Source organism: Nansenia antarctica (genome assembly GCF_963989245.1).
Source record: "Nansenia antarctica genome assembly, chromosome: 2".
Classification (NCBI taxonomy): domain Eukaryota; kingdom Metazoa; phylum Chordata; class Actinopteri; order Argentiniformes; family Microstomatidae; genus Nansenia; species Nansenia antarctica.
In genome coordinates this window covers 5,728,106-5,755,786 of record NC_137675.1, presented here as the reverse complement: position 1 = coordinate 5,755,786, position 27,681 = coordinate 5,728,106, and the positions used below count along the sequence as shown (strand labels likewise).

Here is a 27,681-nt window from a genome sequence, read left to right as displayed (position 1 = left end):
TTTTTCGGACATTATTTCTGTTTTCCTTCGTCTTTTGAGTATTACACATAAAATGTAAGAGGTTTCTCCATTGAGATAATGGAAGTCATTAAGTGTCATTAGGAGTGGCGAGTAGCCACATAAAACACTTTCGCGGAAGGTACATTGATGTAGAAAATAGATAAACAAAGTCACTTTACAATAAGTAGGTCAATTAATCTATAAATAATGTTAAATGGTTCACTATTAGTTGCTATGCGGTAGATTTAGAAAAAGACAGTTAAACAAATAGGTATGACAGTTGACAGGTCACACTTCCTCGTTAGCAGTGTGGTAAGATAGTGACCACCTGCTAAAACCTGTTAACCTGCTGCTGTTCAAAGAAACGACCTCTGACCTGGAAGATGTACTCCCCGGGGCTGATGTCGGTGACGTCGACCCACTGGCAGTCGATGTCGTGGCGGTACGTGTCCCAGCAGCCCACCGAGATGCCCTGCTGTCCCATGTTGTAGCACGAGTAGCGCTTTGACAGACCTGCCGACCACAGAAACACAGAAACTCGATAACAATGTCGAAAATAACAACGTCACAGGAAGTCGGACGACATCAGAAATGTTTATACTAGAGTACTTTCTCACCAAATCGTGACGTTAGAATTATACGGTTCTATCTCCATTTTGGTCAAAATTTAGTTTTTTACATAATCGGATCCATTAGGTGTTTATTAATGCCTGTGTGGTGTTATTTTTAAAATGTTGAAATTATTTAGTCAGTAATTAATCAAATACAAAGGTTCCATCTCACCAAACATAATGGAATGTAAAAACTTTGACGCTCAATATCTCTGAACTACCCTAAACGGAGATAGAACCTTATCATTCTAAGCTCACCAAATATGAATTGGCTACCTATAAACAGCACCACCCCAGGAGATAACACAGGAAGGTAACAGCCCTGTAAACCACCTATTTAAAGTACTGTGTAAAACTGGAATGCCCTAATAATTGCATAGCAATTACACCTAATGACGGTCTCTTTCGGTTTCATTGACATAAGCCCAACTATACGCCATTTCGGTGCCAAGTAGTTCCAGTGCCAAAATGTGTTCCTAGAATTCCTAGAGGAAAGGTGCTTTGGCAACAAGGTATCCATTGGCAACAGTGTACAGTTCTGGTTGAGGTTAAGGTTGGGGTTAGGGTGTGGGAGACTTGTATCTGGCTAGCATGAGAAAAATGATGGGTACATTTTGTAATGTCATCCAGAGGAAGTGGTTAGCCACAGATCACATATTATATATCAAACAAAGAGATCGTCAGCCAAAAAATTGATCAAAATAGATTAAGTTAAACTTAACATTAGCAAGCCTTAGTGCTCTAACAGTCAGCTAACCAAACAGTGAGGCTGCTGTCAGTCAGTATATAGACTTTGTAACAAAACAAGAAGGCTATAAGCAACAGGCGAACAAAATACGAACATTTGGTTAAGTTAGGCGGCGCGCTTGTGTGTGTGTGTGTGTGTGTGTGTGTGTGTGTGTGTGTGTGTGTCACCACTACGTCTCCTAAAGACACCCGCTTTCCCCTCTACTGTGTCCCTAAGAACTTCTATTGCCCCCCTTGTACTGTTTCTCAGTTTCTCCAGTAATATAAAAAATTAAATTAAAAAAAAGTAGAAAGCGATAATAGGGAGAAGGTTTTTCCTTCTATCAGTGGCCCCGGGCCCGAGCTAGAGTACTCTTCCTGCAACGAATAGTGGACTGCTGATTCACATGCTTAGTATTCAAATGTATTGATTGTAAGTCGCTTTGGAATAAGGCGTCTGCTAAATGCCAAAAATGTAAAAAATGTCAATGTAAAAATGGAGGCAGGCTGTCGGGCCTACCGTCAGGGCAGTAGGTGTCCTCCAGACAGAAGCTGGCTTTGTGACCTTCGGCCAGCTTGGTTCCGTTCAGGGTCAGAAGGTCGTAGTGAGTGAACACCTCGATACTGTGGTAGTGTCTGTGAGGAAGGAGGAAGAGGAAGAGGAGGAGGAGGAGGAGGAGGAGGAAGAGGAGGAGGAGGAGGAAGAGGAGGAGGAAGAGGAGGAGGAGGAGGAGGAGGAAGAGGAGGAGGAGGAGGAAGAGGAGGAGACAGGAAAAAAGAGGAAGAGGAGGGAGGAAGACAAAGAGGAGGGTGAGGATGAGGAAAAAGAGAGAGAGGAGGAGGAGGAAGAGGATGAAAAGAAGTGGGTGAGGAGGAAGAGAGAGAGGTAAAAGAGGAGGGGAAGAAAAAAAAAAGTTCTTCACAATGACTCAAGGCTGGAACACCTGAAGACACAGACAGGCAGTACTAGGCCGTGCCTCTGGGTGTTACTGTCCTGTTTACTCCAATGACTCTGAAGGAAAGCTTGACAGTATACATTGCATTATGTATATATGTTACGGTACATGTGGGAATGCGGTACATGTGGGAAAACTAGGGTTAGGGTTAGGTGCTAGGGTGACTTGGTACATGCTGGCATGTCTAACCCTAACCTTAACCCTAACCCTAACCCTAGCACCCTAGCACCTAACCCTAACCCTAGTTTTCCCACATGTACCGTATTCCCACGTGTAACATATATATATATATAACATATACTGTATATATACATATATCATTATTATGATACGTATATGACAGGCATAGATCTTCTTAACTTACAGTATGTCACTGTAGATAGGCTGTAAATAGATATGGCCTACAACTGGAGAAGATTGCCGGACAATTAGAGATTTGATGTATTGTGCCAAACATCACTATTGTTCCCAGAATGGAAAGCAGTTTGAAAGTGTTTGTCTGTGGGAACCTGGTCCAGCGGTCGAGAGAGAGAGAGTAGTTTGACCACAACCACAGCAATAAACAAACTGTCCACTAGGACTGACCATGCTTATGACCCGTTGACACGGTCAAATGGTGTTTTGCCGAATAGACAATCGGCAAGATCTAAAAATTAAATGACTTACTTAGTCACCTGTTGACTTTTTTTTATGAATCTGAAAAATCTTATCTCCAACTGAAATGCTGTTTTCGGCTCTAGTGTGAGTAGAACACAGAGATAGGCAGAGACAGTCTGAGAGATCATGTGATGAGTATCCCAATTGGTCTGCCAGCCCAACATCGCCATCGGTCCACATATCCATAGAAATGGTCCCACTTGGGCGTGTCAGTGTGTAGCACACTAGCGTAGCACACTAATGTGCATACCATATCATCACAAGGTCCCTGTTTTGATTCCGGCCATCGACATATCCTGCATGTCATCCCTCCTCTCTCTCCCATCCTTCCTGTCAATCTCTGTCTCAATCCCAATAACGCAGAAATGCCCTAAAAACAACTAACAATATATATATTTTTAATTATCCCACTCAACAATATGTGATACTGTACTTAATATTAAAAAATAAATACTTGAGCAGTGCTTGGCTAAGTTTTCCCGGTACAATGGAACCGAGGGAATAGTCCCAAACGAACACAAAAAAAGACAAAAGAAGCAAATTCCATTGACCTCCAACATTTCACCCATTGACTTGAACCAGGGGCCTCATTTATAAAAATGTACTTGAACGTCATCTTTAACTTTCACGTAAGCACATTTTTCTAAATGGACGTAAGCATTATTTATAAAACGGTCTGCGCTTGTTTAAAATTGCGTACATACTTCCGTCTATAAATCCCAAATATACTTGAAATTGAATGCAGGTGAACGCAGGTGAGCTTTGTATTTACGCCCTGTGACAGCGGCTCAATTCTAGCGGCTGAATTAAGCCAAGTGCTATAATATAGGGTAGGCGTTCGTCTGGAAGCGGGAGAGGGCAGAGAAGGGTGGCTTCTCGGTAAGTTGCAATTGTAACGTTTGATCATGACAACTAACCAGGCAAATGCTTATGCATGGCCGGGCAAGGTCTGTTGTGGAGCGCACTATAGGCATGTTGAAGGGGAGATGGCGTTGCCATGACAGCTCCCGAGGGATATAAAGGAAGACTGAAATACAATCATAAACACCAGTTCCCTTTAAATCTTGAATTAAACTCATTTTGTTGGCTGATAACAACATCGTTAATTTTATTACGAGCCACTTTTCTCTTCGCATGAATTACAGTAGGCAGTGCGTCTCACATGCCTGTAATAACTCTGCATAACCAGTAGGTAATGTGCGTACGCAAAGTCAATACCTGACGTAGAGCTACGATCGTTTCCATGGTCAAATTGACTCACGTTGAAATGTTATAAGTCACTACTTTGACGTGGTTTTCTACGTACGACACGGGTAAGATCAAATTTGATCCAAAGTACTTTCTATAAATGAGGCCCCAGGCCTGAAACCCAGCAACCACCGAGCGATGATCTGACACTATTCAAGGTCGACCAACAGAACAACACTCACTCCAGCTCCTAAATGTGACACAGTCTGATCTTTTGGTCCGCATGTCGGGCAACCAATCAAAACGTTCCGACTTTTCTTTTGAAACACGGAAACTACGTTTCAACGTTGTTGAGAATCACAACACAAACTCGCTAGTCGAGCCAAAATACTGCAACACCGCAATGGATCCGGTGAGTAATCCCCCACTGCTACCTAGTGAACTATAACACTACTTTACATTGTTAGCAGGCTCACAAAACAAGCTGTGTTAGCCGACTAGCGATGCGTCATTGATTTTCAACAACGCGGAAATGTAATCACGTATGAAGTCCGATCATTGCATCAGATCCCGACCTGAGGTAACCCAAAGCATTAGAATGTGTCACAAACATTGACCCAGACTGGTGATCTCCCCCCATCACCACACGTCCACCCTGGGCCTTACCTGTGACACTGGTGCCAGGTCCAGGACTCTCTGGAAGCTCTGGGGCGGAAGTCGGCCCGGCCCAGGTTCATGATGCGAGAGGAGAAGCGGAGCAGGCGGCGGTGGCCGTAGGGCCAGTTCATCCGGGCGGCCGAGGACGACAGGCAGTTCTCCTCGTTGGCGCAGGACAGCAGGTGGAGGGGGCGGTCCTCCAGGTAGGCTGTCTCCTGGACCAGCTGGGCGTCCAACGCAAGGTCAGGGGCGGCTGAGGGAGGGAGGTCAGAGGTGAAAGGTCTGGAGCTAGGCTAGGGGGGGGTCAGAGGTGAAAGGTCAGGAGCTAGGCTAGGGGTGTATCAGAGGTGAAAGGTCAGGAGCTAGGCTAGGGGTGTATCAGAGGTGAAAGGTCATTCGGGGAGAGGTTATGTCTAAGTTCTTGTGGTCCTGTGTGGCTCGGTTGGCAGAGCAAGGCATTTCTGGGTTTGTTTCCCGCTGGGACCATTTATAGGAACAATGTGTGCATTCACTAAGTCTGTTTGGATAACAGTGTCCAGTGCTAAATGGTATATATAACTCTATTTGTATGTGCAGGTGAGGTGAGGAATGGCATATATGAAGAACCTCAAGAGCAAGACAAGTAAGCCTTGAGAACTGAACGGCCCTTAGGGGGCAGGAGCCTATCTCCTGTTTCCGTAGCGTGAGGCGACTTGATGTACAAGTACAACCCCCTGGACTAGACACTGGGTCTTACCCCCCAATCCAACCCTTAATGCTGAGTGCCAAGCAGGGAGGCATCGGGTAGCATTTTTATAGTCTTCAGTATGACTCGGCCGGGGATCGAACTCACGACCTCCCAATCTCAGGGAGGACACTCTAAACGCAAGGCCACTGAGCTGGTGTGGTCAGCAAGACAAAGAGAGTTTGAATAACATCAATGTCACATAATCTGACCACCAGGTGTATATGTATGTGTAGATAATTGTTGTGTGTGTGTGTCTGTGTGTCTGTGTGTCTGTGTGTGCATGTGTGTGTGTCTGTGTCTGTGTGTGTGTGTGTGTGTGTGTGTGTTTTTGAATGCACACATAATACATAATCTGACCATAATCTGTGTGTGTGTATGTATGTGTGGGTGTGTGTGTGTCTGTGTCTGTGTCTGTGTCTGTGTGTGTGTGTGTGTGTGTGTGTGTGTGTGTGTCTGTGTCTGTGTCTGTGTGTGTGTCTGTGTCTGTGTCTGTGTCTGTGTGTCTGTGTGTGTGTGTGTGTCTGTGTCTGTGTCTGTCTGTGTGTGTGTGTGTGTGTCTGTGTGTGTGTGTGTCTGTCTGTGTGTCTCTGTCTGTGTGTGTGTGTGTGTGTGTGTCTGTGTCTGTGTGTGTGTCTGTGTCTGTGTGTGTGTGTGTCTGTGTCTGTGTCTGTGTGTGTGTCTGTGTCTGTGTCTGTGTCTGTGTCTGTCTGTGTGTGTGTGTGTGTGTGTGTGTCTGTGTGTGTGTGTGTGTGTGTGTCTCTGTCTGTGTGTGTGTGTGTGTCTGTGAGTGTGTGTCTGTGTGTGTGTGTGTGTCTGTGTCTGTGTGTGTGTCTGTGCCTGTGTCTGTGTCTGTGTCTGTGTCTGTGTCTGTACATAATCCCACTCACTCTCGACACAGGTGACGCCTGCGGCCTTGCCCTCCCCCCCCCGGGGACAGTACACCTGGGCGTTCCTCCGACACTGGTGCAGAGACATCTCAGTGCCGATGCAGTGGGTCCCACTCAGAACCAGCTGGCCCGCGTCTGGGTTCCCGGGCCAGTACCACGTCTCCTGCACAATTTAAATGGAACACACACACACACACACACACACACACACACACAGAATCATGAAAGTTGTGCCCTTTGTAAGAGTTTACCTCAGCCACTGACCCAGGATCAGCTCATCCACCCCAAGTCCTGATCTTAACCATTAAAGGACTACTTAATGCCTCAGTAATAATAATAATTCATTATATTTATATAGCGCTTTTCCGAGGCTCAAAGACGCTGACAAATATGGGGAAAACGGGAAAGTGCTGTGTCCCTTGTTGTATGAATAGATCTGAGTCTAAAAAACGATTGAACTGTCATTCTACCTCTGTAGTACACTGGTACTCTGGTGCGGGGAAGTTTTGGTTTAAACGCGTGACGTTTAGCAATTTCCGGGTCCAAACCAAAACTTAACAACCGAATTACACACACCTCCTCACAACCGTCAGACTTAACAACCGAATTACAAGCGGACTGGTAAGCCAAGGACGACTCCTACAGTGGATGACCGAAGGAGGCTCACCATGATTAAGAAACATCCAAAACAACACAGACCAGGAACACTCTCCAGGAGGTAGGTGTGAACGTGTCAGAGACCACCATCCACAGAATACGTCATCAGGTAAACTAAAAGACGCTTCATTGCAAAGGTGCAAACCACTAGTTATCCCAAAAAGGATGATCACTTACAGTTTGCAACAAAAAAAAGTACCTAAAAAGCCTTTAAAAACAGACAAATAAGATGAATATGATCATGGACCAGAGTGACTGCAAGTGAAAGGTTTGGAGAAAAAAGGATCTGCCAAAGATTTAGCATACCACCTCATCTGTGAAACATGGTGTGTGGGGGGGGGGGTGTTAATGTTAGGGCATGTATAGCTCCCGCTGGAACTGGCTAACTTAACTTAATTGACACACCTAACCCTAAACCCTGACCCTACACAACACACCTAACCCTAAACCCTAAACTGGCTAACTTAACTTAACTTAATTGATGATGTTACAGCTGACCGCAGCGGCAGAATGGATTCTGTAGTGTACAGAAACATCTCGTCTGCTCAAGTAGAAGTAAATGCCTCCGAATACATTGGATGGCGCTTCAGCATACAGTCAGACAATGACCCAAAGCCACAGCAACTATGTTTTTCAAGGTCCAAAAAGTTATTGACTGGCCAAGTCAATCTTCAGATTTAAATCCAATTTAAAAATGCTTTTAGCAAAAATGCCTCCAAGCCAAACGCTTGCCCAGACCAACGGGAGAGCCAATGCCTAATTACCATAATAACCGTTTAAAACAGTTAGTGCATTATAGTTATTTAAAACAGACATTATAATGCTTTTCCATTCATTCACTCTCTGTCTCTTTCTGTCCTTACAGCCGATTTACACTAAAGTGGCCCATTAACACTAAATCCACCCCCCCCCCCCCAAACACACACACACACACACACACACACACACACACACACACACTCCATCCTGTCCACCCCATGCAGCATGGACCAGATAGTTGTTTGCCCTCCGTTTCCCTCGCTCACTCTTTTATTTGTCCTTCTCTGGAAGTGGACTTTAGAGAAGCCTGCAATTACCCAGGGCATCATGGGAAATAACACGGGCCGGGGAAAACAAGCAGCCGGGGAGGAACAGAGAGAGAGAGGAAGGAACCCGAAACGCTAGGACCTCACACGGTCGTCGACGGCGACCCCCGACTGAGATAGATGCAGAGTCGTAAACTGCCTTAGAGACATACAGACGTGAAAGAGGAATTCTCACTTTCCGTCCAGCTCCCAGTGTGAAAAGAAAAGACTGTCATTAACTGTCATTTCCTGTCATCATCGAATGGGAAGCTGAGTTGGCACGAAACGGTCACTCTTAAGGGGGGCGATGAGGGCTGTTCGTAGGGCAATTAGTATTTCGTCTGGGGTGAGGATGTATATGAGGGATGGGGGGAAGAGGAATGGAGGGAGAGAGGCGGATGGGATGGTAACAGATGAGGGGTGGGCAGTTACAGAAAGAGGGGGGAAGGAGGGATGAAGACAGAGTGGTGGAGAGAGAAAGAAGAGGGGAATGGTTAAGGGGGTAAAGAATGGCTGAAATCAAACATGGGTTGACCCTTTCACCAAACATTTAGTTGTTGGTCACAATACCTTCTCAGGGATATCGCAAACCTAATTCTTAGCGATGTCCGTGCGAATGTGGTATTTGTCTATTCACTTTTAACAGCGGCTTTTCATGTGAACCTCCAGTATTCCAAAATCTAAGTTTTGAATAAGTCCACCTTCCTTCTATTAGGGCTAGGGGGAAGAGCTGTACTTAGTGGGTAGTTTAGGGTCAGGGTTAGGATTAGATCTATAACTTAGTGGGTAGTTTAGGGTCAGGGTTAGGATTAGATCGATAACTTAGTGGGTAGTTTAGGGTCAGGTTTAGGATTAGATCTATAACTTAGTGGGTAGTTTAGGGTCAGGGTTAGGGTTAGATCTATAACTTAGTGGTTAGTTTAGGGTCAGGGTTAGGGTTAGATCTATAATTTAGTGGTTAGTTTAGGGGCAGGGTTAGGATTAGTGGGTAGGTTAGGGTCAGGGTTAGATTATTTTTTATTTTTTTCGAAATAAACTTAAACTTGAGGTTGAGGGTTAGATTTATAACTTAGTGGATAGTTTAGGGTTAGTTTTAGGGTTATATCTATAACTTAGTCGGTAGTTTAGGGTTAGCTTAAGGGTTATATCTATAACTTAGTGGTTAGTTTAGGGTTAGCTTAAGGGTTATATCTATAACTTAGTGGGTAGTTTAGGGTTAGTTTTAGGGTTATATCTATAACTTAGTGGGTAGTTTAGGGTTAGCTTAAGGGTTATATCTAGGGTAGTTTAGGGTTAGGGTCAGGGTTAGATTTATAACTTAGTGGGTAGTTTGGAGTCAGGGTTCAGGGTTAGGTGAGTAGTGTAGGGTCAGGGTTCAGGGATAGGTGTGTAGTTTAGGGTCAGGGTTTAGGGTTAGGTGTGTAGTTTAGGGTCAGGGTTCAGGGTTAGGTGTGTAGTTTAGGGTCAGGGTTCAGGGTTAGGTGTGTAGTTTAGGGTCAGGGTTCAGGGTCAGGGCACGAACCTGGTGGGCGCGGGACGCGAAGCCGAGGCCCAGCTGTCTGCAGAGCACCATGGCCTCGTTCAGCCCCCAGTTCTCACTGCAGACGGCCCCCCAGCGGCCGTCCATCAGTACCTCCACGCGGCCCTCCCCAGGCTCCCTGCCCCCGGCTAACCGCACCTGAGGAGAGAGAGAGAGAGAGGGAAAGAGGGAGGGAGGAGGGAGGAGGAAGGTGGGAATGGTGAGAGAGTATAGTATGAGTATATACATGATAGTGGATGCAATGTTGAGCGATTTTTGGGAAATCCTCAATAGGTGAGTTTGTTTGCGTGCGTGTGTGTGTGCGTGTGTGTGTGCGTGTGTGTGTATGTCCCACCGTTGTCTGCAGGCCTGTGTTGGGTACGTTGCAGCGGACTGCTACATCCTGGCTGTGTTTGCAGGTGTACAGAGGGACCTCCTGGAACACACACTGGATGATGGACGTCTCTCTGCCTGTACACTGCACCGAGTTCATATGGATGGGACCGGTACCTACCAGAGGGACAGAGGGAGAGAGAGAGAGAGAGAGAGAGAGAGAAAGGGAAGGAGGGAGTGGGGGAGAAAGAGAAAGAGGTGGGGAGAGAGAGAAGTGAGTGAGATGGAAAGCAAGGCAAGGCAAGTTGATTTGTATGGCACATTTCATACAACAGGGGCAAAGCGTGTGTACATGTGTGCGTGTGTGTGTGTGTGTGGGTGTGCATGTGTGTGCGCGTGTGTGTGCCTGTGTTTGTGCGTGTGTACATGGGGTGCGTGCGTGTGTGCGTGTCTGTGTGTGTGTGTGTGTGTGTCTGTGTGTGTGTCTGTGTGTGTGTGTAAGTGTACGTATGTGTGTGCTCTCCTTAGACCATGGCCAGCTCCTCGCAGCTACGACACACATCATCCCAGAAACGGGATCGGAACCCGAGCCCAAGACCAGCTTGTCTGATGTGGCTTCGATACAGCACATGTGCACAGTCAGACTTCCCCAACTAAATTATACACACTTTATCTAAGGGCCAAATTGACAAAAATAGAATGTCGCCAATTGGGGGGGAAAAAGTGTGTGTGAGTGTGTGTATGTGAGTCTGCAGCAGTAGCAGCAGCCTCAGGCCCTGTAATTTGGGCACAAATAGCTAATGATGTCATCAAGACGAGCCACCGAGGGCATGGGTGGACGGCGGGTGATGCCAGGGCCTTCTGCTCCATCTTTGGGGGCCTCGCTCCTCATCAGTGATACACACTTGCTACATGCTACATACACACTACACACTACATACACACTACATGCTACACCAGCCAAAAAAACGGCTCCAAATGCCCTGCCTTGAAGAGTATAAATAACTACCCTTGACATCTATCCACGTCTTTTTTTAGACATAATGATAGCACCTACTTAAAGTACCATTTAAGTACTAATAGTTACCGTTCATTTCAACAGTTATTTTGATTTAAAAAGCGTTGTTTTTACTGGAAAAGGATGTGCAACCCACAGAACGGTGCGTATCCTGTGTTCATTAGGGGAGAGAGGTTAGGGAAATGAGAGCAGTGTGGAGGTATGGACAGATGAACATGACATAGATTTACATTGACATTTATATTTTGGCATTTAGCAGACGCCTTTATCCAAAGCCTCTTACAACAAATACATGTCGAAGTAAGTGAATCTGTCCGTCGGTCATCGCAAGAAATAGTCATCTATGCTCAGGCCAGTGGCTATTGGCAGTCATAAATGGGTTTTTGAAAGGCCCTATATAAATTAATGCTATTATTATTATTATTATTATTATTATTATTAGAAATGCTAGAGGAAGGATTTTTGTTTGCTTTTGTTGTAGCCAACTGACAGTTGTGACTCACACAAGACACTGGTTCATCACAGCGTTGGAATATGAATTGGAATGAATCGACGCAAAAGAGTGAATTCAAATTCAATTCATGAAGGAAAAAAAATCAATGGGCCCATTTTCGAATTCTCCAAATAAACGTTTCAATTCTCCCCTGACTTTGAGCTCATTGAAACGGACCCCGGCTCTCATTCATCGCCACGACTTCAAAGAGTGTGAGCGCTTGCCAAATGATTGCATGTAAAAAAAAAACGTTCAAAGGCATACTCCCGTTGGAACACATCTAAACACTGTGGACCCTAATTTGATATCATATCATACATCCTGGTGTTTAGGCTGCTGGATGTGGGAGCTTATTGTACACATAAACTGTCATTAGGCAGACTTCCACTACAATCACAGGCTCAATGAAGAATAGAGGCCTTGTCGTAAACATTTCCAACCCGTTTATTTGTTCTTTTTTGATATGGCCCTTTAGAGAACTGTGTTTTTCTGTTTAGGAATAGCCATTAGATCAGAGAAACTGTTTAGTCTATAGAAGAGTGACCTCAACTGCTCTCCAGAGCTGCTGGCAGAAGTAACCCCTGAGACACAGATGGAGGATCAAACCTAACATCATCTTGAACTGAACTGGCCTCAAATCAGTACCAGAGATGGCGGGGTTAGAACCTGGATCCTCTCGCATGCATCCCAGATGTAAACCATGAACCCAAGAGGACATCCTTGTGGCTAACAAGGGCTATATCTGGACTTAGAAGTTGCAGGCAGGGCTATCATATATGATATTATATCATATGTGGTGGCCTAGTGGATAGTGATTTGAACTGGTGACCAAAAGGTCATGGTTTCAAATCCCTCCTGGGAACACCGCCACTAGCGTGCCCTTTGAGTAAGGGCACTTAACCCTAAATTACTCCAGGGAGACTGTCCCTGTAATCTCAAATTCGGATAAAAGTGTCTGCTCAATGGTTCAAATGTAAGGCCTGGACTAACACGTATATGGATATTTTTTTAAACGCACATTTTTTGTACAATTGGGCCTCTCAACCATACGAACACGGCGTTTTCACTCACATAAACTGAGATTTCTCTTAACGGATAAAAAAAGTGAAGATTGAGTGGATCAGTGTGGTTATGTTAAACGGAGCTGGCGTTGATGCAATGACGTCACAAACAATGGATGCCAGCACCAGCGCCAGTGGCAACTTCAAACCATCGGAGTTTACGTCCCCCAAGACAAAGAACGCTACATCGCTAAACTAAATAGATTGAGCATCACCGACCCTTATTACGCCCCTGGCGTACTATTCAAGCCATTAGAAAACGAAAACGCAAGCTAGCTGCTAGCTGCCTGCTAGGCTAAGTTAACGTTAGGTATTTTAAATCCTGCCCTCGTTCTCACGTCTTGCTACTTGAAGAACGAACAGGAATGACAATATCAACAACGGGGGAGAGAATCAGCATTTTTGTCACAATTCCACTGAAAGCGTCGCTAAGTGTTTCATGCACTACTTCCATGAGAATGCAAACTTCCTTTGTCATGTCCCAGACTCTAGAGGAAGTCGACTAGGTCATGGGGATTGGAACAAACCAAAAGTCACAAGACTGCCAAGAAGCTCCTTCATGTTAACCCCAATATTTGGTCATTTTTAAGACTCTGACTAAAAGAGGGATTTTATTAGGTGCTTAGAGCAAATACAGCAAAGAGAACCAGTTGTTGTTGAGTCAGTTGTTGTTGTTGTTGTTGTTGTTGTTGTTGTTGTTGTAGTTCCTACAACTCCCAAGATCCCCCTCTCTCTCCCAAGTGAGGTCAGGGTCAGAGTGCAAAAATTGTCACCTGACTTACTAATAATACAATAAAAGAGACATTAAAAAAAAAGCAGAATAATGACCGTTCGAGACGGTAAGCGTTATGAATTGACACATAACTACTCGTGAAAAATGGATTCCGGTCGAGTCTCCCCTTTAAACCTCCCCTTTAACGGCGTACTCACCCTGCCCCAGCTGGGCCCTGTTGAGAGCCTCCCGGGCCGACCCGAAGCCCAGCTCCCTGCATGCCACGCTGGCCGCACTCATGTCCCACAGGTGGTCACACACCGAGCCCCACTTCCCCTCCCTCAGCACCTCCACGCGGCCCTCGCCCAACCTGGGCCCGGCCTTCAGACGCACTATGGGCTAAGGGAGAGAAGAGGGGAGGAGGGGGGGATAGAGAGAGAGAGAGACGGAGAAGGTGAGAGAGGAAGGAAGGAAGGGAGGAGAGAGGGTACGGAGGAAAGGAGGATAAAGGCGGTGGTTTGTGAAAGAGAGAGAGATGGGGAGGGGGGGCAAGGAAGGGGAAAAGAGAGGGGAGAGGAGAGGAGTAGAGGAGGAGGAGGAAGGGGGGGTGTGAGGAGAAAGAAGAGTTTGATGAGGAGGAGGGAAGGTGATAAAGCGTGAGACATCAAAATGACCAACGGGATTAGTTAACAACCTCTCCTCCTAACTTTCACACACCAGCTCAGTGGCCTTGCGGTTAGAGTGTCCGCCCTGAGATCAGGAGGGTGTGAGCTCGATCCCCGGCCGAGTCGTACCGAAGACTATAAAAACGGTACCCGAACCTGTACTTGTACATCAAGCCGCCTCACGCTACGGAAACAGGAGATATGCTAAGTTTTTACATTCCATTATGTTTTGTGAGATGGAACCTTTGTATTTTATTAATTACTAACTCAAAAATTTCAACATTTTAAAAATAACACCACACAGGCATTAATAAACACCTAATGGATCAGATTATGTAAAAAACTCAATTTCGACAAAAATGTAGATAGAACCTTATAATTCTAACATCACAACCTAACTGTCCTGCCTTTCGACACTGTCTCTACCCAATAAAAATGAGAAAACACAAGAGCTGTGGAGCCACACTCCAAAAAACGAATGTTTCAAAAAAAGAACCGTTACCTGGATGGCGGGTGGGGCGGGGGGCCTCCCGGAGTCCAGGTTTGCGAACTGGGAGCCGGGCACGCAACGCACCACGGCATGCATCCCGTGGATGCAGGGGACGTCGTTCCTGGCGATGGAGAGCTGGGCCTGGCACTGCGCCAGAGAGGTCTCCACCCCCCGACACAGGACCTTCTCTACCCAGTAGCCCTTCTTACTGGCCAGGCTGGCCAGTCTGCGAGGGGGACGGGGGGTGGGGGACGGGGAAGAGGGAGAAAGAGGGGGAAGGGAGGTGTGTGTGGGGGGGGGGTACAGAGTTGAGGGAGAATGAGGGAGAGAAGGAAGATGAGGGAAGGAGATAGGGGGGTAGGGGAGATGGAAAAGGGGGAGGAGGGAGAGAGAGAGAACCGGAGGGAGAGGGAGATTGAGGTAGGGAGAATGGAAAAAGGGGGGTAGGGAGAGAAAGGGAGGGAGAGGGAGGGTCAGGGAGGGAGAGAGGGGGAGGGAGAGAGAGAATGGGAAGAGAGGGGGAGAGGGACAGAGTTGAGCCAAGGCAAAAAGGAGAATGAGAGGGGAGGAGGAAGATGGATCATCATCATCATCATCATCACCATCTTATTTGTCATGAATACTGTATAAAGACAGGCTAAAAGAAAGACTATTGACAGTGAATTTACCTTGTAGAAGGATCCGCTAGTTTGGCGTCCCATAGTTTTCTGAAGAAAAAAAAACAAGTGTTATTCCGCCCGCCCTCCAATCCCAGAGACAAGATTCCAATCATTCTGTCTTCCTGGTTACGTGGTCACATGGTACATGGACATCATACAACAGTACTATCCTGCCCTATTCATCTACTGTATCTTTAGCTTTACAATGGAAACACCTAGGATTTCCTTCTTCCCTCCCTCTCTCCCTATCCCTCCCTCCCTCTCTTCTTATCTACTGTATATCCCTCACTCCCTATCATCCTCTCCTTATCCCTCCCCCCATACTCTTCTCCCAACCCCCCATTCCTCTCTCCCTATTCATAGCTTTCATGTGACGTCACAGCATAGTGGAAACGCCCACCTGACGGGCAAAAGGCACTTTTTGCGGGCAAAACCCACGGGCAAAACCCACTTTTTGCGGGTTAATAACTTTGATTTCCCGTGGGTTAGGAAAATAATTCCAACGTGTCCGGATAGAGTAGAAGACAGGGAATCCAACACTATTTGAATGGAGTCGATCCTCCACTCCTATCACCGTGGACACAGCAAGGAGCGAATTCCCGGATATAAATATTCCCTCGCCTCGCTGACAGCGGGAGTTGGGAGTTTCGTCCAGCAGCCGGTGAACGCCCGGTTGATCGAGTTTCATATTTAAAGTATATCTTCTCGGGATGTCAGCGCGGTGGTTAAGGGCTCAAAATGACCGTATACTGATGGTGAATTTAGCAATAATAGTCTTATGTTTGTACCACCTCCATAACCGGTGTTATTCACGGGAAAAGCCGGTCAAGGAGGCACCCTTTGCAGGTCAATAACTTTGATTCTCCGGGGGTTAGGAAAATAATTCCAACGTGTCCGGATAGAGTAGAAGACAGGGAATCCAACACTATTTGAATGGTGTCATCCTCCACTCCTATCACCGTCGTGTATCTTGATAGTTCTTCATGGGTGAGGTGGTCTAAATAGTAGGCAGCCATGTTGAGCGATGTTGCTATGATACTTTTTGCCCGTCAGGTTGGTGGTTGCTAGGGAAGAAACCACGTGACTGAAAGCTATGAATACCCTCTTCCTCTCTCCCCTCTCTCCTTCCCTCACACTCCCTATACCCATCTCCCTACCCCTCCCTCCCTCTCCCCCTCCCTCCCTCTCCCCCCTCTCCTTCTCTCACTATACCCATCTCCCTGCCCCTTCCTCCCTCCCCCCCTCTCCTTCTCTCCCTATACCCATCTCCCTATCCCTCCCTCCCTCCCTCTCCTCCCCCTCTCCTCCCCCATGTTAAGACGATGAGTAAATAAACAGGAGCTGTAAATATGCCGGAGACACAACAGCCTGGGGAGGCTGTGTGGTTCAGTGGTTACCCACACTCCCCCAGGGAGAGAGAGAGAGAGAGAGAGAGAGAGAGAGAGAGAGAGAGAGAGAGAGAGAGAGAGAGAGAGAGAGAGAGAGAGAGAGAGAGAGAGAGAGAGGGGGAGAGAGGGATCTGAATGTTCCTATTGTAAAGCCAGGCCAACATTTCTCTCTCTCTCTCACACACACACAAACACACACACTATAACTCCCTCTCTCTCTCTCTCTCTCTCATAATGTGTTCTTTCAACCCTCCGTTGGATATTTCTGTCTTAATGCATGTCTAGATGTCTAGATGTCTCGCCATGGGACACATGTGGAAAATACTATAAATATTCAGAGAAGCACATTAGCAACAACACTTTACTACAGGGAGCCGACCGCTCTACGTGTCACTGCCAACGTCCCAGACCGCATCCTGACTGGGTCATCACGACCTCGAGGTTACCCCTAGTGAACCACACTGGCACACGCACAAACACACACACACACACACACACACACCTGTCCTGACACCTGAAGGGTTGGCTCTCGAAGGCAAATGCTTAAGCTTGTCTTTTCTTCTTCAAACACCACGTGTGTGTGTGTGTGCATGTGTGTGTGTGTGTGTGTGTGTGTGTGTGTGTGTGTGTGTGCGTGTGCGTGTGTGTGTGCGTGTGCGTGTGTGTGCGTGTGTGTGTGTGTGCGTGTGTGTGTGTGTGTGCGTGTGCACTTACTATTATGTTTCGTAACTCTATGGTGAATTAAATTGACAGAGGCTGACTACAAGGGGGGGCTGGGGGGGCTGGGGGGGCTGGGAGGGGGGTGGGGGGGATGGGGGGGGGTTAGAGAACATAGGGGAGGGAGGGCAGCCCATATAATTGCCTGAATTGCTTGGCAGTGTCTGCCCTGTGGTTCAACAGTAGCAAGTAGCTGCAAAGGCCAGACATGGAAATATGCACATATATTATGCACTTCCCCTGTGCTTCTTTCTCTCGCAGTAAATGAAGGCTCTTCTTAAGGAAAATCAAAGCCTTGTCTCCAAAACCACCAACAGGGTGCTGGGAAGCGAGACCGGGTGATGTCACGTCGCCTTCCCCGTGAACTCACACACTTCACGAGCTCCTTTAACTTCACACCCTGAGGGACTCCTTTTCGGACTCCTTTTCAGAGCAAAAAGAACAAAGAACATATAATCTTTTGATAAAGACGGGACATCTGACCACCACATAACCACGAGCCAAGCCCAGCTCTCAAGGTGAATAACGCAGCTGGCTGAAAAAAGGCCTCCATTCCTGTCGGAAAGGTGCATTGCAAGAGGGTGATTCCACCAAATCTCTGCAACAAGTCCATTCCTCTTCCTTCTTTGAGAGGGCAGAGAATACGCGTGGGGAGAAGGGGAGAACACAGGGACAGTGTTGCCAGATTGGGCAACTATTCCAGCCCAATTGGGGCTACTTATGATCACACTGGATGGTTTTTAAGATTGTGATTAGGCTGGAAAACAATCCCATCTGGCAACACTGCACAGGGACACAGCTACTGAACTAGCAGATTTACAAGTAGCTTACTCTGGCTTGGTGCCAAAAGTCGCTTAACGCAACACATGAACAACAGCGACCGCAGGATCCCACGCTCAACACTTAGGAGGCCCAAACCCTGACAGACAGACAGGCTGGGGTAACCTGTGATTACGTGGATATATAGCTCCACCTGGACCCCTTTATTTGACTGAGAGAGGATCCCAGTCCTAACACCACAACAACACCCTCTGCTGAAGTAAGGAATTTCCCTTTTCGAGTTGTACGTGAAAATAAATGAACGGCTCCAGATCGATCAGATACATACTGTTTACCTGTAGGAAAAGTGGCCGAAAAAAAGGGGTGCATTTGAACCACAGACCCATAGCTGAAAGAGAGGGAGATGGGAGATGAAAGTCTGACGAAATTGGAGTCACACCGCTCTTGAAAGTTCTTTTTTCACACAGCTTTTTAAATCGTCACCGAAGCCGGGGAGGATACAATGCTCGGAAGCAATTAGACGACAGAAAACAAGTGGTTCACACAACTGGCCACATGGTCAGGAGAGGGGGTGTGCTGACACAGAGAGTGGAGCAGGACCAGCAGGGATATTATAAGACTCTTACAGAAGCCCTTAGGCACTCCTCAGCCCTGGTCAGGAACCATAATTATAGCATCTCCAGCAGTGTCCAAGGGGGAACGCCAAAGACGTGACACACGGGATGATGGGAGAGGCGCAGAGGAAAGGGCGTGGCTGAGGGGCAGAGGAGGAGACGTGACTGTTTACATGTAGAATGCGTTAGGCCCGAGGGGTTGGCAAGATCCCATGCTCCAGAAGGACTGGACCGAACTGGATGGAGCGGGACCGTACAGTACAGTAGTCTCTGGCTGGGTCTCTCACTTAGGGATCCGCTCTGAAGAAAGTCCTTTGACCGAAACGTTGGATAAATCTATAAACGCGTACTGTATGCAAACATACAGTAGCGTGGGTGTGTTTTTCTCTCTTTCAAAACACCAAGGGATAGCCACTGAGGAATATACCACCTCTGACCTCCCCCCCAAAAACTTCCAGAGACAAAACATTGAAGATCTTTCTCTATGGCAAGAGACTGTCACTGTTTTCACTGAACAATTCCATTTCCATTTTGCCTCTGTTTACGCTAGGACAGAAATGGATGTGCTTCTCCCTCCCTCCCGTTCATCTCCTAGGTGGTTTATGTGGAAGTCACCATTTGAAAATAAACAAAACTCTCTCCGCTATCCGTCTTCCAACTGGCTGAGAAAATCAAAGACCTTTTTGCCTGTGAGATGAAATGTTCTTCTAAACACCTCGGAAGCTTTTGTCAACATTGGCTCAACACCCTGTGAACCGCTTTAGCTACCAATGAAAGATTTAGAGGAAGACTGGCATTAAACGGCTGTCACTCCCTCTAACTGCAGAAAATGAAACGTGGCAGTGTTTTCATGTCAAGAAAATGGAAAAAACAGGACATATTGTGCCGTTTTTGACCAAGGATTCAAACACCACTTCCCAAAGTCCCGACACCACAACAAACATTCAAAGCAGGAAAGTAAAAATTCCTAATCCAATGGACGTCGCAGTGGATCAGTGTCTTAAGAGGGGAAGCTAAGGACGACCAGCTGAGTTTACTCAGCGGCCCTGACTCGGACATTAGCCGTAATTATTGGGCACATTGAAAGACAGTTTTATACCCAGTGGTCGAAGGGAGACGTCCTGCACACAGCCCATAAAAAGACCACTGTGGCCGCTCCGACTCACAGAGGAGCGCTGTGAGCTTGTAGGGGTTTTAAAGGTTGTGGGTTTGTGTGTCTGTGGGTTTTCGGAGGTTATTTACAGCAGAGGTCAGACAGACGGGCTCACCCAGACATGGGGCACCACCAGGGTTCTGAGAGATTCTTCCCCGAGTGGGAACAACACGGAAGTGTTGTAATAACTCTTCGAGCACCAATGAGGAAGTGTGGTGCCGTGTTATGACTGTCAAACCACGTGGAATGCTCTGAGGGGGGAAAACAATGAGAAGCGGTGAGATAGGAAGACTGCTGCATGAATGAGTGAGAAATGGAAATGATGGGACAGATATGGATATGGTGGTAAATGTATCAGACACATTGGATTCTTTTGCAGTTATCACAACATCCATCTAGGCCACACCTCAGGTCTTCTAGTTCCCAAACACAACTCGTATCAATCAAGCCACAGACTACCAATATGACAAGATATACAGTATATGGAGAGAGAGAGAGGGAGAGAGAGAGAGAGAGAGAGAGAGAGAGTGAGAGAGAGAGAGAGAGAGAGGGAGAGAGAGAGAGAGAGAGAGAGAGAGAGAGAGGGGGAGAGAGAGAGAGAGAGAGAGAGAGAGAGAGGGAGAGAGAGAGAGAGAGAGAGAGAAAACAAACAAGAGAGAAAGTGAAAGAAAGACACGAACGAATGTCTTTGAATGTATGAGAGTCACAGAAAGAAAGTCGACGAATGTATCAGAAAAAGAGCAGAGAAGAGAGTGTGTTCTGTGTGAGACCCGTGTCCTATTCGGAAGTGCTGCCGTACACAATTTCCACTGGGCGGGCGTGAGTAATTATATGAGATTAGAGGACATTTGTCTGAGCTGTAGAGGAGGCTCCATCCAAACACACAATGGTAATCCTACTGAGTCTGCCTGACATTAGTAATAACATACTCTTTAAGACTATTTAAGAAGACTGTGACGAAGACGCTGCAGTGGGTCGTCCCGGACGCACTCTGCCACATCTACGGTAGGTTTTCCTAATGCTAGTGAACAACCAGGACTGCGGTGGAGGTGGTAATAATGATAGCCGTTGTGGTTCTCCTCTACTAGAGAGGAAAACGGAACAGTAGTCCAAGCGTGGGTCCCCTTAACCCCGGGGGAAGTCAATCCACACCGCACACCGTTTCCATCGCTTTTCGGAACTTTTCCATGTAAACCTCAAGTGCTGTCTCTTCGGGTTGGCTACGCTAATGATAGACACAGGCAGATACTGTATATATGGAGAGACAGACAGACAGACAGACAGACAGACAGACAGACACGCACACATGCGTTCATGCACGCACGCACGCACACAAAGAGATGTCTTCACATGCAGTCAAACACATACGTAGAAAAAACAGGCCCAGACAGAAATACCCCCCCCACACACATACACACACACACACACACATACACACACACACACACACACACACACACACACACACACACACACATACACACACACACACACACACACACACACACACACACATACACACATACACACACACACACACACACACACACACACACACATACACACACACACACATACACACACACACACACACACACATACACACACACACACACATACACACACACACACACACACACACACACATACACACACACACACATACACACACACACACACACACACACACACACACACATACACACATACACACACACACACACACACACACACACACACACACACCTGTAGGCATTGCTGTCATATGACTCAGCGCTGGGGAATCCCAGCATCCCACAGACCACGCGACTGCTGCTGAGGTCCCAGCCCTGGTCGCACACGTGCCGCCACCTCCCAGCATGCTTCACTTCCAGCACGCCCTCCGTAAGCAGCCCACCGCGTGCGGTGTTTAGCACGGGGCGGAGACGCACTTCCTCCAGACTCACCTTGTTGGTCGCCTGCTGGGTGAGAAGGGTGGGAAGGAGGGGGGGGGTAGAGAAGAAGAGTGGTGAATACAATTGAGTGTGTATTTTGTGCTTTTTATGTGTCGTTATAAACAATAGATACAACAGTTGCTACATGCTGTAAATATGTGAATTGTTACTGTACATTAGTTGATTAGAAGCCTGTTAGAATCCGGCGCATCTCGCGATAAGTGAGAACTACTGTAAGTGTTTGAGCGATCGACAGGGGGGGGGGGGGGTTTGGTTAGGTTTTCAGATTGTTTCAAGGTTGACCGCGACATATGAGTTTTGTGTTTTAGTGAGGAGGCAGGTCAGAACCATTATGTGACATGAAACAGAGTGAACACACAGCGGTCAGGACTGGTGCCACGAGCTTAGCGCGTCAGTGCTTTGTTATCCGTTGTCGAAATAAAGATTAGTCTCCTTGCTTTCTTTCAACACAACACGTCCTGCTCACACACCCAGAGGGACTGAAGCAACAGCAATTAGAGTCCATTACCATTGGCCTCTAATCATGAGTCATCATCACAACTCTCCTCAATAACAAAGAACGACCGGGAGCAAACAAACAAAACAGGGTGTGTGTTTAATGTGGTGTGGAGCTGTGCGTGTGTGTGTGTGTGTGTGTGTGTGTGTGTGTGTGTGTGTGTGTGTGTGTACATTACGCGGCGTTAACAAGTGTGCCCAACTGCACCCAGATGACATGCTACATTGTTTAGCAAGGGGTGACAAATGGGTGTTATGTCCTCCTCTCCCATGGCTCCTGGACTTGAAATAGCTGGATGTTTTGGGGAGAGTCGGGTCTGTTTAAGGACCGGCGGTTGGAAAGTGATTATGAATTGGATCCGGAGAAAGAGGCTGGTTTTAGCTCTGTCTCTAATTACGTGTTCCTATTGGAGCTGTGGGCTCCACCAATGAGCATCCTGTATGGGTGTTGACATGAGGGACTTGGCGACAGCTTGTGTGTGCGTGCGTGCGTGCGCGTGCGTGCGTGCGTGCATTCGTCTATGCATGTTCTTGTTTAGGTGAAGGTATGTACTTGTGTTTGTAAGGTAGAGAGAGAGAGAGAGAGAGAGCAAGACGGAGAGGGAGAATGAATGAAGGCAATACATGGGCAAAAGGGAGAATGGGTAAGAGAGGACAGGAGGGTCCCTGGCAGGTGGAGGGTTCTACCTAGAAACCTTTTCATTCGAAAGAACCCTTTTCGGGAAGAAAAAGAATACCCTCTTTGAATGAAAAGAGTTCTCAGTTGAATCCTTTACAGAGGGTTTTTAGGCCGACTTAGAACCACGAATGTTGGCTTCCAGTTACGATGTGAAAGGAGGTAGATGCGTAGAGGGGGGGCTCCCAGTATTTCATATTTTAAACCTCACTTATCGTGATCCCCTAAACTTATTTTGAAGAAAAATGATTCTAAAAAGTTCAGTCGCACAACTTGTTTTGAGGATATGCCCAGCAGATGCACCCAAAGGGGCACACGACCATCTACACCTCAACATTGAACAGAAGAAGCTAGCGAAGTAGCTAACATGACGGCCGAAGCCTCGACGGACCTGCCTACCGGCCTACAAAACCTCAGATTCATGCTAGACACAGACATGAAGAAAATTATCAAGAACCAGGAATGTTTCTGAAGTCCAAAAACCACCCTAATGGCCTTTAACACTAGAACAGCCCCCATTTGACCCCAGTGAGTAAAGAAACAATTTATATCTTTGCACTCGATAACATTTCAGGACCCTCCTTTCATGACTTCCTAGATGTGCGTTCTACCACCCAGTATCCTTCCATTTTCAAAATCACATCAGGATAAGCTAGTTAGCTAGCTATTTTGCAGTTTTTCTGTGTAGGAAGCAGGCTAATTTACAAGCGGCCAACTAGTGGTCTTTGTGTGTAAATAGCAGGTTAGCGTTTGAATTAATGAATGAATGGTCTTTATTGTCATTGCTATAGTACAGGTACCAAACAACGAAATTTGGGAGGGGTGGCGGTTAGCGTCTTTTAGTGGGTAAAAAGGCACGGCTGTTCTAGTGTTACGTGTAGCGAGCAGAGCCCGTAGTGTCTCCTAACCTGGCCGTATGTCTCAGGCTCTGGCTCTGGCTCAGGCTCCACGTGGTTCCCGCTGGGCTGCCTCTCCGCCTCCCTCCTGACCGCCTGTGGTTCTCCCCGCCCCGCCTCCTGCCCCTGCCGGGAGACGGCGCCGTTCCTCAGGAGAGGGGGGATCTGGTGTCCCTGGGGGGGGGCGGGGGGGGTCTCCTGGCCCGTCCTGGCCGCCCCTCCTCCTCCCCCTGGGCCGTTGCGTTGGCGCAGGTGGATCTGGTGGCCTTGGCGCCTCGGCGACGACGACCCTTGACCCCCCGACCTGGCCGACACCCCGGGGCGGCGGAGGGCGATCTCGTGACCCCTCTGTCGGACGGAGGTGATGTGGGCGGGGGCCTGGGGCGGGGGAGGCTGCTGCTGCTCTGGCGCAGGCGGGGGCTGTTCTGGAGCGGCCCGGGGTGGGGGTGGGGGCTGCTCCTCCGGGGCTGGCCGGGCGGCAGCGGGTTCCTCTCGTACGTGGTTGGCGGCGGGGTAGCCGGGCCTCCGCTCCGCGCTGCAGATGACGCCCAGGTCCTCGGCGTGGGTGCAGTCGTTGATGCCCCAGCCGTTGGAGCGGCAGTCGGCGATGGAGAGCTCCGAGCCCACGCAACGCACGTTGTCCAACCAGATCAGACCTGGGGGGGGGGTAGGGGGGGGGGTGGACAGATGGACACACCTCATTATCACCAAGGCGACACAACAGCACATGCGAAAGCGTATGCAAAATAGGGATAGTGAAGAACAGACAGAAGTCTGAAACACACAGTCTCTAGCTCGATATGGAGGCTTGTTGACCGCGGTGAAAGTGTACAAAACTACAAATATGGCGTCCCTTGGGATTCATTGTTCGTAGCCGCTGCCTCCTATTCTTTGAACTGATGTTTTAGATATTTGTCCATATTGTTTGTTATCTGCGTTTTTCTTATCTTGTACAAGTCCCCTTTGGATCTGGGAAGGTGCTATACCAATAAGATATATGACAATAAATGTAATGTATAAAGCTGAAATTAAGAGCTCTGAAAACTACAATACTGTACACGTTTAACCAAAAAATGGCATATCCAACAAATGGCATACACCGAACAAATGTACCGGTAGTTGACGTATCATCTTCAATACTGTATGGATGCAAAGTTCCCACAATGCACTGCGGTATGAATACCCACCCTGTCCCTCTCCATACTTGGCGCTGTGCGCCCAGGTGAGGCTGCGGGTGAAGCCCAGCTCCCGACACACGACGTTGGCCAGGTTGAGGTCCACGTCGTCATCACACACCGTCCCCCAGGCCCCGTTGTAAAACACCTCCACGCGGCCCTCGTTGGGGCCCCGGACACTCCCCACCAAACGCACCTCCACCGCCCCCACCGACGGGAGGAGGAGCAGGGAACTCACACACAGCAGGAGCCCCAACATGCTGTCTCAATCTGGAAGAGTACCGTAGGATGAAGGAAGAGAGAGAAAGAGATCATGTCATAAATAGTGATCAAGTTCTCAAGTAGATTATTTTGGAACACTATGTTGTTCTTTTTTTTTTTACCTACTGACTTCATTGTTATCATGTTAAATCAATTTAAGGGGAGAGAGGGAGTCGGGTCAGAGGGAGAAAGAAGAGAGGGGGGGCGTGCGATGTGAGAAAGAAAGTGAGAGGGATTGGGACTAAAGTGGATGGGGAGAGGAGGGAGATAGGGGGTAAGGGCAAGAGGAGCGGTGGGATCATGGGAGAGAGGGGCAGAAGAGGGGAGAGGGGTGCCATGTGACATATAAAGAGAAGTAGAAGAGGGAATGGAACATGAGAGGGGGGGGGGGTAGAGGAGAGAAGGATGCTGGTAGAGTGGGGGGAGAGTGGAGGGGGAGGTGAGAAACAGGAAGAGAGAGGGGGTAGAGAAAGGAGAGAGAGGGAGACAGAAAAAGAGACAGAGAGATGGTGGAGTGAAAGTGAGAGACAGGGAGAGAGAGAGAGAGAGAGAGAGAGAGAGAGAGAGAGAGAGAGAGAGAGAGAGAAGGAGGGACCAACATAGCGTTCATGCAAGCTATGATGTGGCATCATCAAGGAACAGCTGCTAATGAACAAACCACTGTTAACCACTGTAATAAAATGAGAACTGCATCATTTTATATCTCTTATTTATATGTCTCATATATGACTTGCTTAATTGTCTACAATAAACACCTTTTTATAGCATAGCTTATAAATCCAAATGACGCATATTCTGTCAATTGTTTTTGGAGAGATTGTTTTTAAAATTGTGGTATGCAAAAAAGACATTCGAATCGACGTTCCTGTCACATTATCACACACACACAAATGGAAAAAAAACAGCACCACAAAAATCTGTCAAAATCACATTCCACCAGCAAGACATATAATTAGCAACGCAAATACCTCTATTTAAACAGGAACTTAAACAGGAGCTAAAGAACAGTCAGACCCCAAGGTCTGCGCAAATATAACTCAGAGGGGCAGAAGCAACATTCACAGCCTCAACCAGTAACAGGGAAGAGAGTAGTGACCGAAGCTAAAAGTAGCACGGTAACCCTTCCACAACGCAGTTAGCCAGAGACACACAGGCAAATAAACATGGTCATAAAAAGCCTCTCCCTCTCACACACATCATACAGAGAGCATCAGGCTGCTACTGTAAGACGGAGGGCATCTCAATAAAAGTGTCTCACTCCTCTAGTCTCCTCTACTTCACCTGCAATCATATGAAAACCCCTCTGGTATAGGTGAAAACACAGTGAATGCATAGTTTGCTATTTAACAATTGTTCACACTTCAATACAGATGAAAGAAACAAGGGGAAGAGAGAGAAGGGGAGGAGAGGAGACGAGACGAGATGAGACGAGGGAAGAGGAGAGGAGAGGAGAGGAGAGGAGGAGAGGAAATAAGCCTTTTGAGACACACATTTGTGATCAACAAAGCCATGAATGAGTTTTAACAGGTCCCGTTCTTTCTGAGATTGTGTTTTCTCAGTGTACTGTATGATAATGTCAATTGGGTCTTTAAGGAATTGAAGAAAGCTTGAAAGATTAGCCTGATTATAGATACCAATAAACAAACATTCTATTCAACACAACAAACAGTGGAGAGTCCAACAGCAGCTGTGGACTGTCAAAAGCAAAGTGTGTAGATGAGAGGTGACTGAGACCAGAGGGATGAAGTCTGAGAAGCAAGGAGATGTAAGAGAGGAGAGAAGGAAAAGGAGAGAGGAGAGGAAACAGAGAGGAGAGAAGGAAAAGTGGAGAGGAGAGGAGAGGAAGCAGAGAGGATCGAACGGAGACTGGAGAGAATAGAAAAGGTAGAAAGAGACTCAAGAAAAGAGAGAAAGAGACAGGAGGAGAGAAGATGTATTAAAGAAAATGATAACGGTGCAGGGGGAAAGAGAAGGAAAGGTAGAACTGACAGAAATAGTGAATGAATAGAAATAAAAGTAGAACTCACCTGGTAGTTGGTCTCTGTCTGGGGTCACCACCAGCACTGTCCACACCGAGAGACTGAACGAGTGTGCAAGTGAGTGATAAAAAGAAGGAGGGAAGTGAGACTTGGTCTTGCTTTCTCTCTGTTCTCCATCCCTCCCTCTTTCTCTGTCACTCCCTTGCTTCTGTTACGTTCTCCATCCCTCCCTTTTTTTTATCCCTTTATGTAAAAGTTATACTTTTTTTTCCATTGAATCCTTTTCATATGCCATCCATCTATCAAGCCCCTTGGAAATAATCACAGGAGACTGTGGTATAATGGAGCCCACTCTACCTGCTACCACTGCTGGGGCGGCAGGTAGAGAGGCGGCTAGCAATCAGAAGGTCCCTGGTTTGAGGAGGGGGCTGCATGATAGCTGGTGACTGGATGATTGTTGCTGGCATCATATCTGACCCTAATTGCTCCAGGGGGCTGTCTCTGTGCCTAGA

The 27,681-nt window shown here is 47.3% G+C and overlaps 1 protein-coding gene across 1 annotated transcript in view; it reads right to left on the bottom strand.

The window, feature by feature from the left end:
• The window catches only part of LOC308151243 (lysyl oxidase homolog 4-like), a gene marked incomplete at both ends in the record, with an annotated part of 29,045 nt that extends 3,857 nt beyond the window's left edge, over positions 1–25,188 (bottom strand). The window contains 12 exons of the mRNA XM_080524074.1: positions 377–513; positions 1,858–1,973; positions 4,805–5,048; positions 6,410–6,572; positions 9,653–9,808; positions 10,005–10,159; positions 13,485–13,665; positions 14,434–14,647; positions 15,090–15,128; positions 21,479–21,690; positions 23,767–24,410; positions 24,942–25,188. Coding sequence (XP_080380200.1) covers positions 377–513; positions 1,858–1,973; positions 4,805–5,048; positions 6,410–6,572; positions 9,653–9,808; positions 10,005–10,159; positions 13,485–13,665; positions 14,434–14,647; positions 15,090–15,128; positions 21,479–21,690; positions 23,767–24,410; positions 24,942–25,188 — 2,508 coding nt within the window. The remainder of the gene's footprint in view (positions 1–376; positions 514–1,857; positions 1,974–4,804; positions 5,049–6,409; positions 6,573–9,652; positions 9,809–10,004; positions 10,160–13,484; positions 13,666–14,433; positions 14,648–15,089; positions 15,129–21,478; positions 21,691–23,766; positions 24,411–24,941) is intronic.
• Between the last annotated feature and the right edge of the window lie 2,493 nt (positions 25,189–27,681).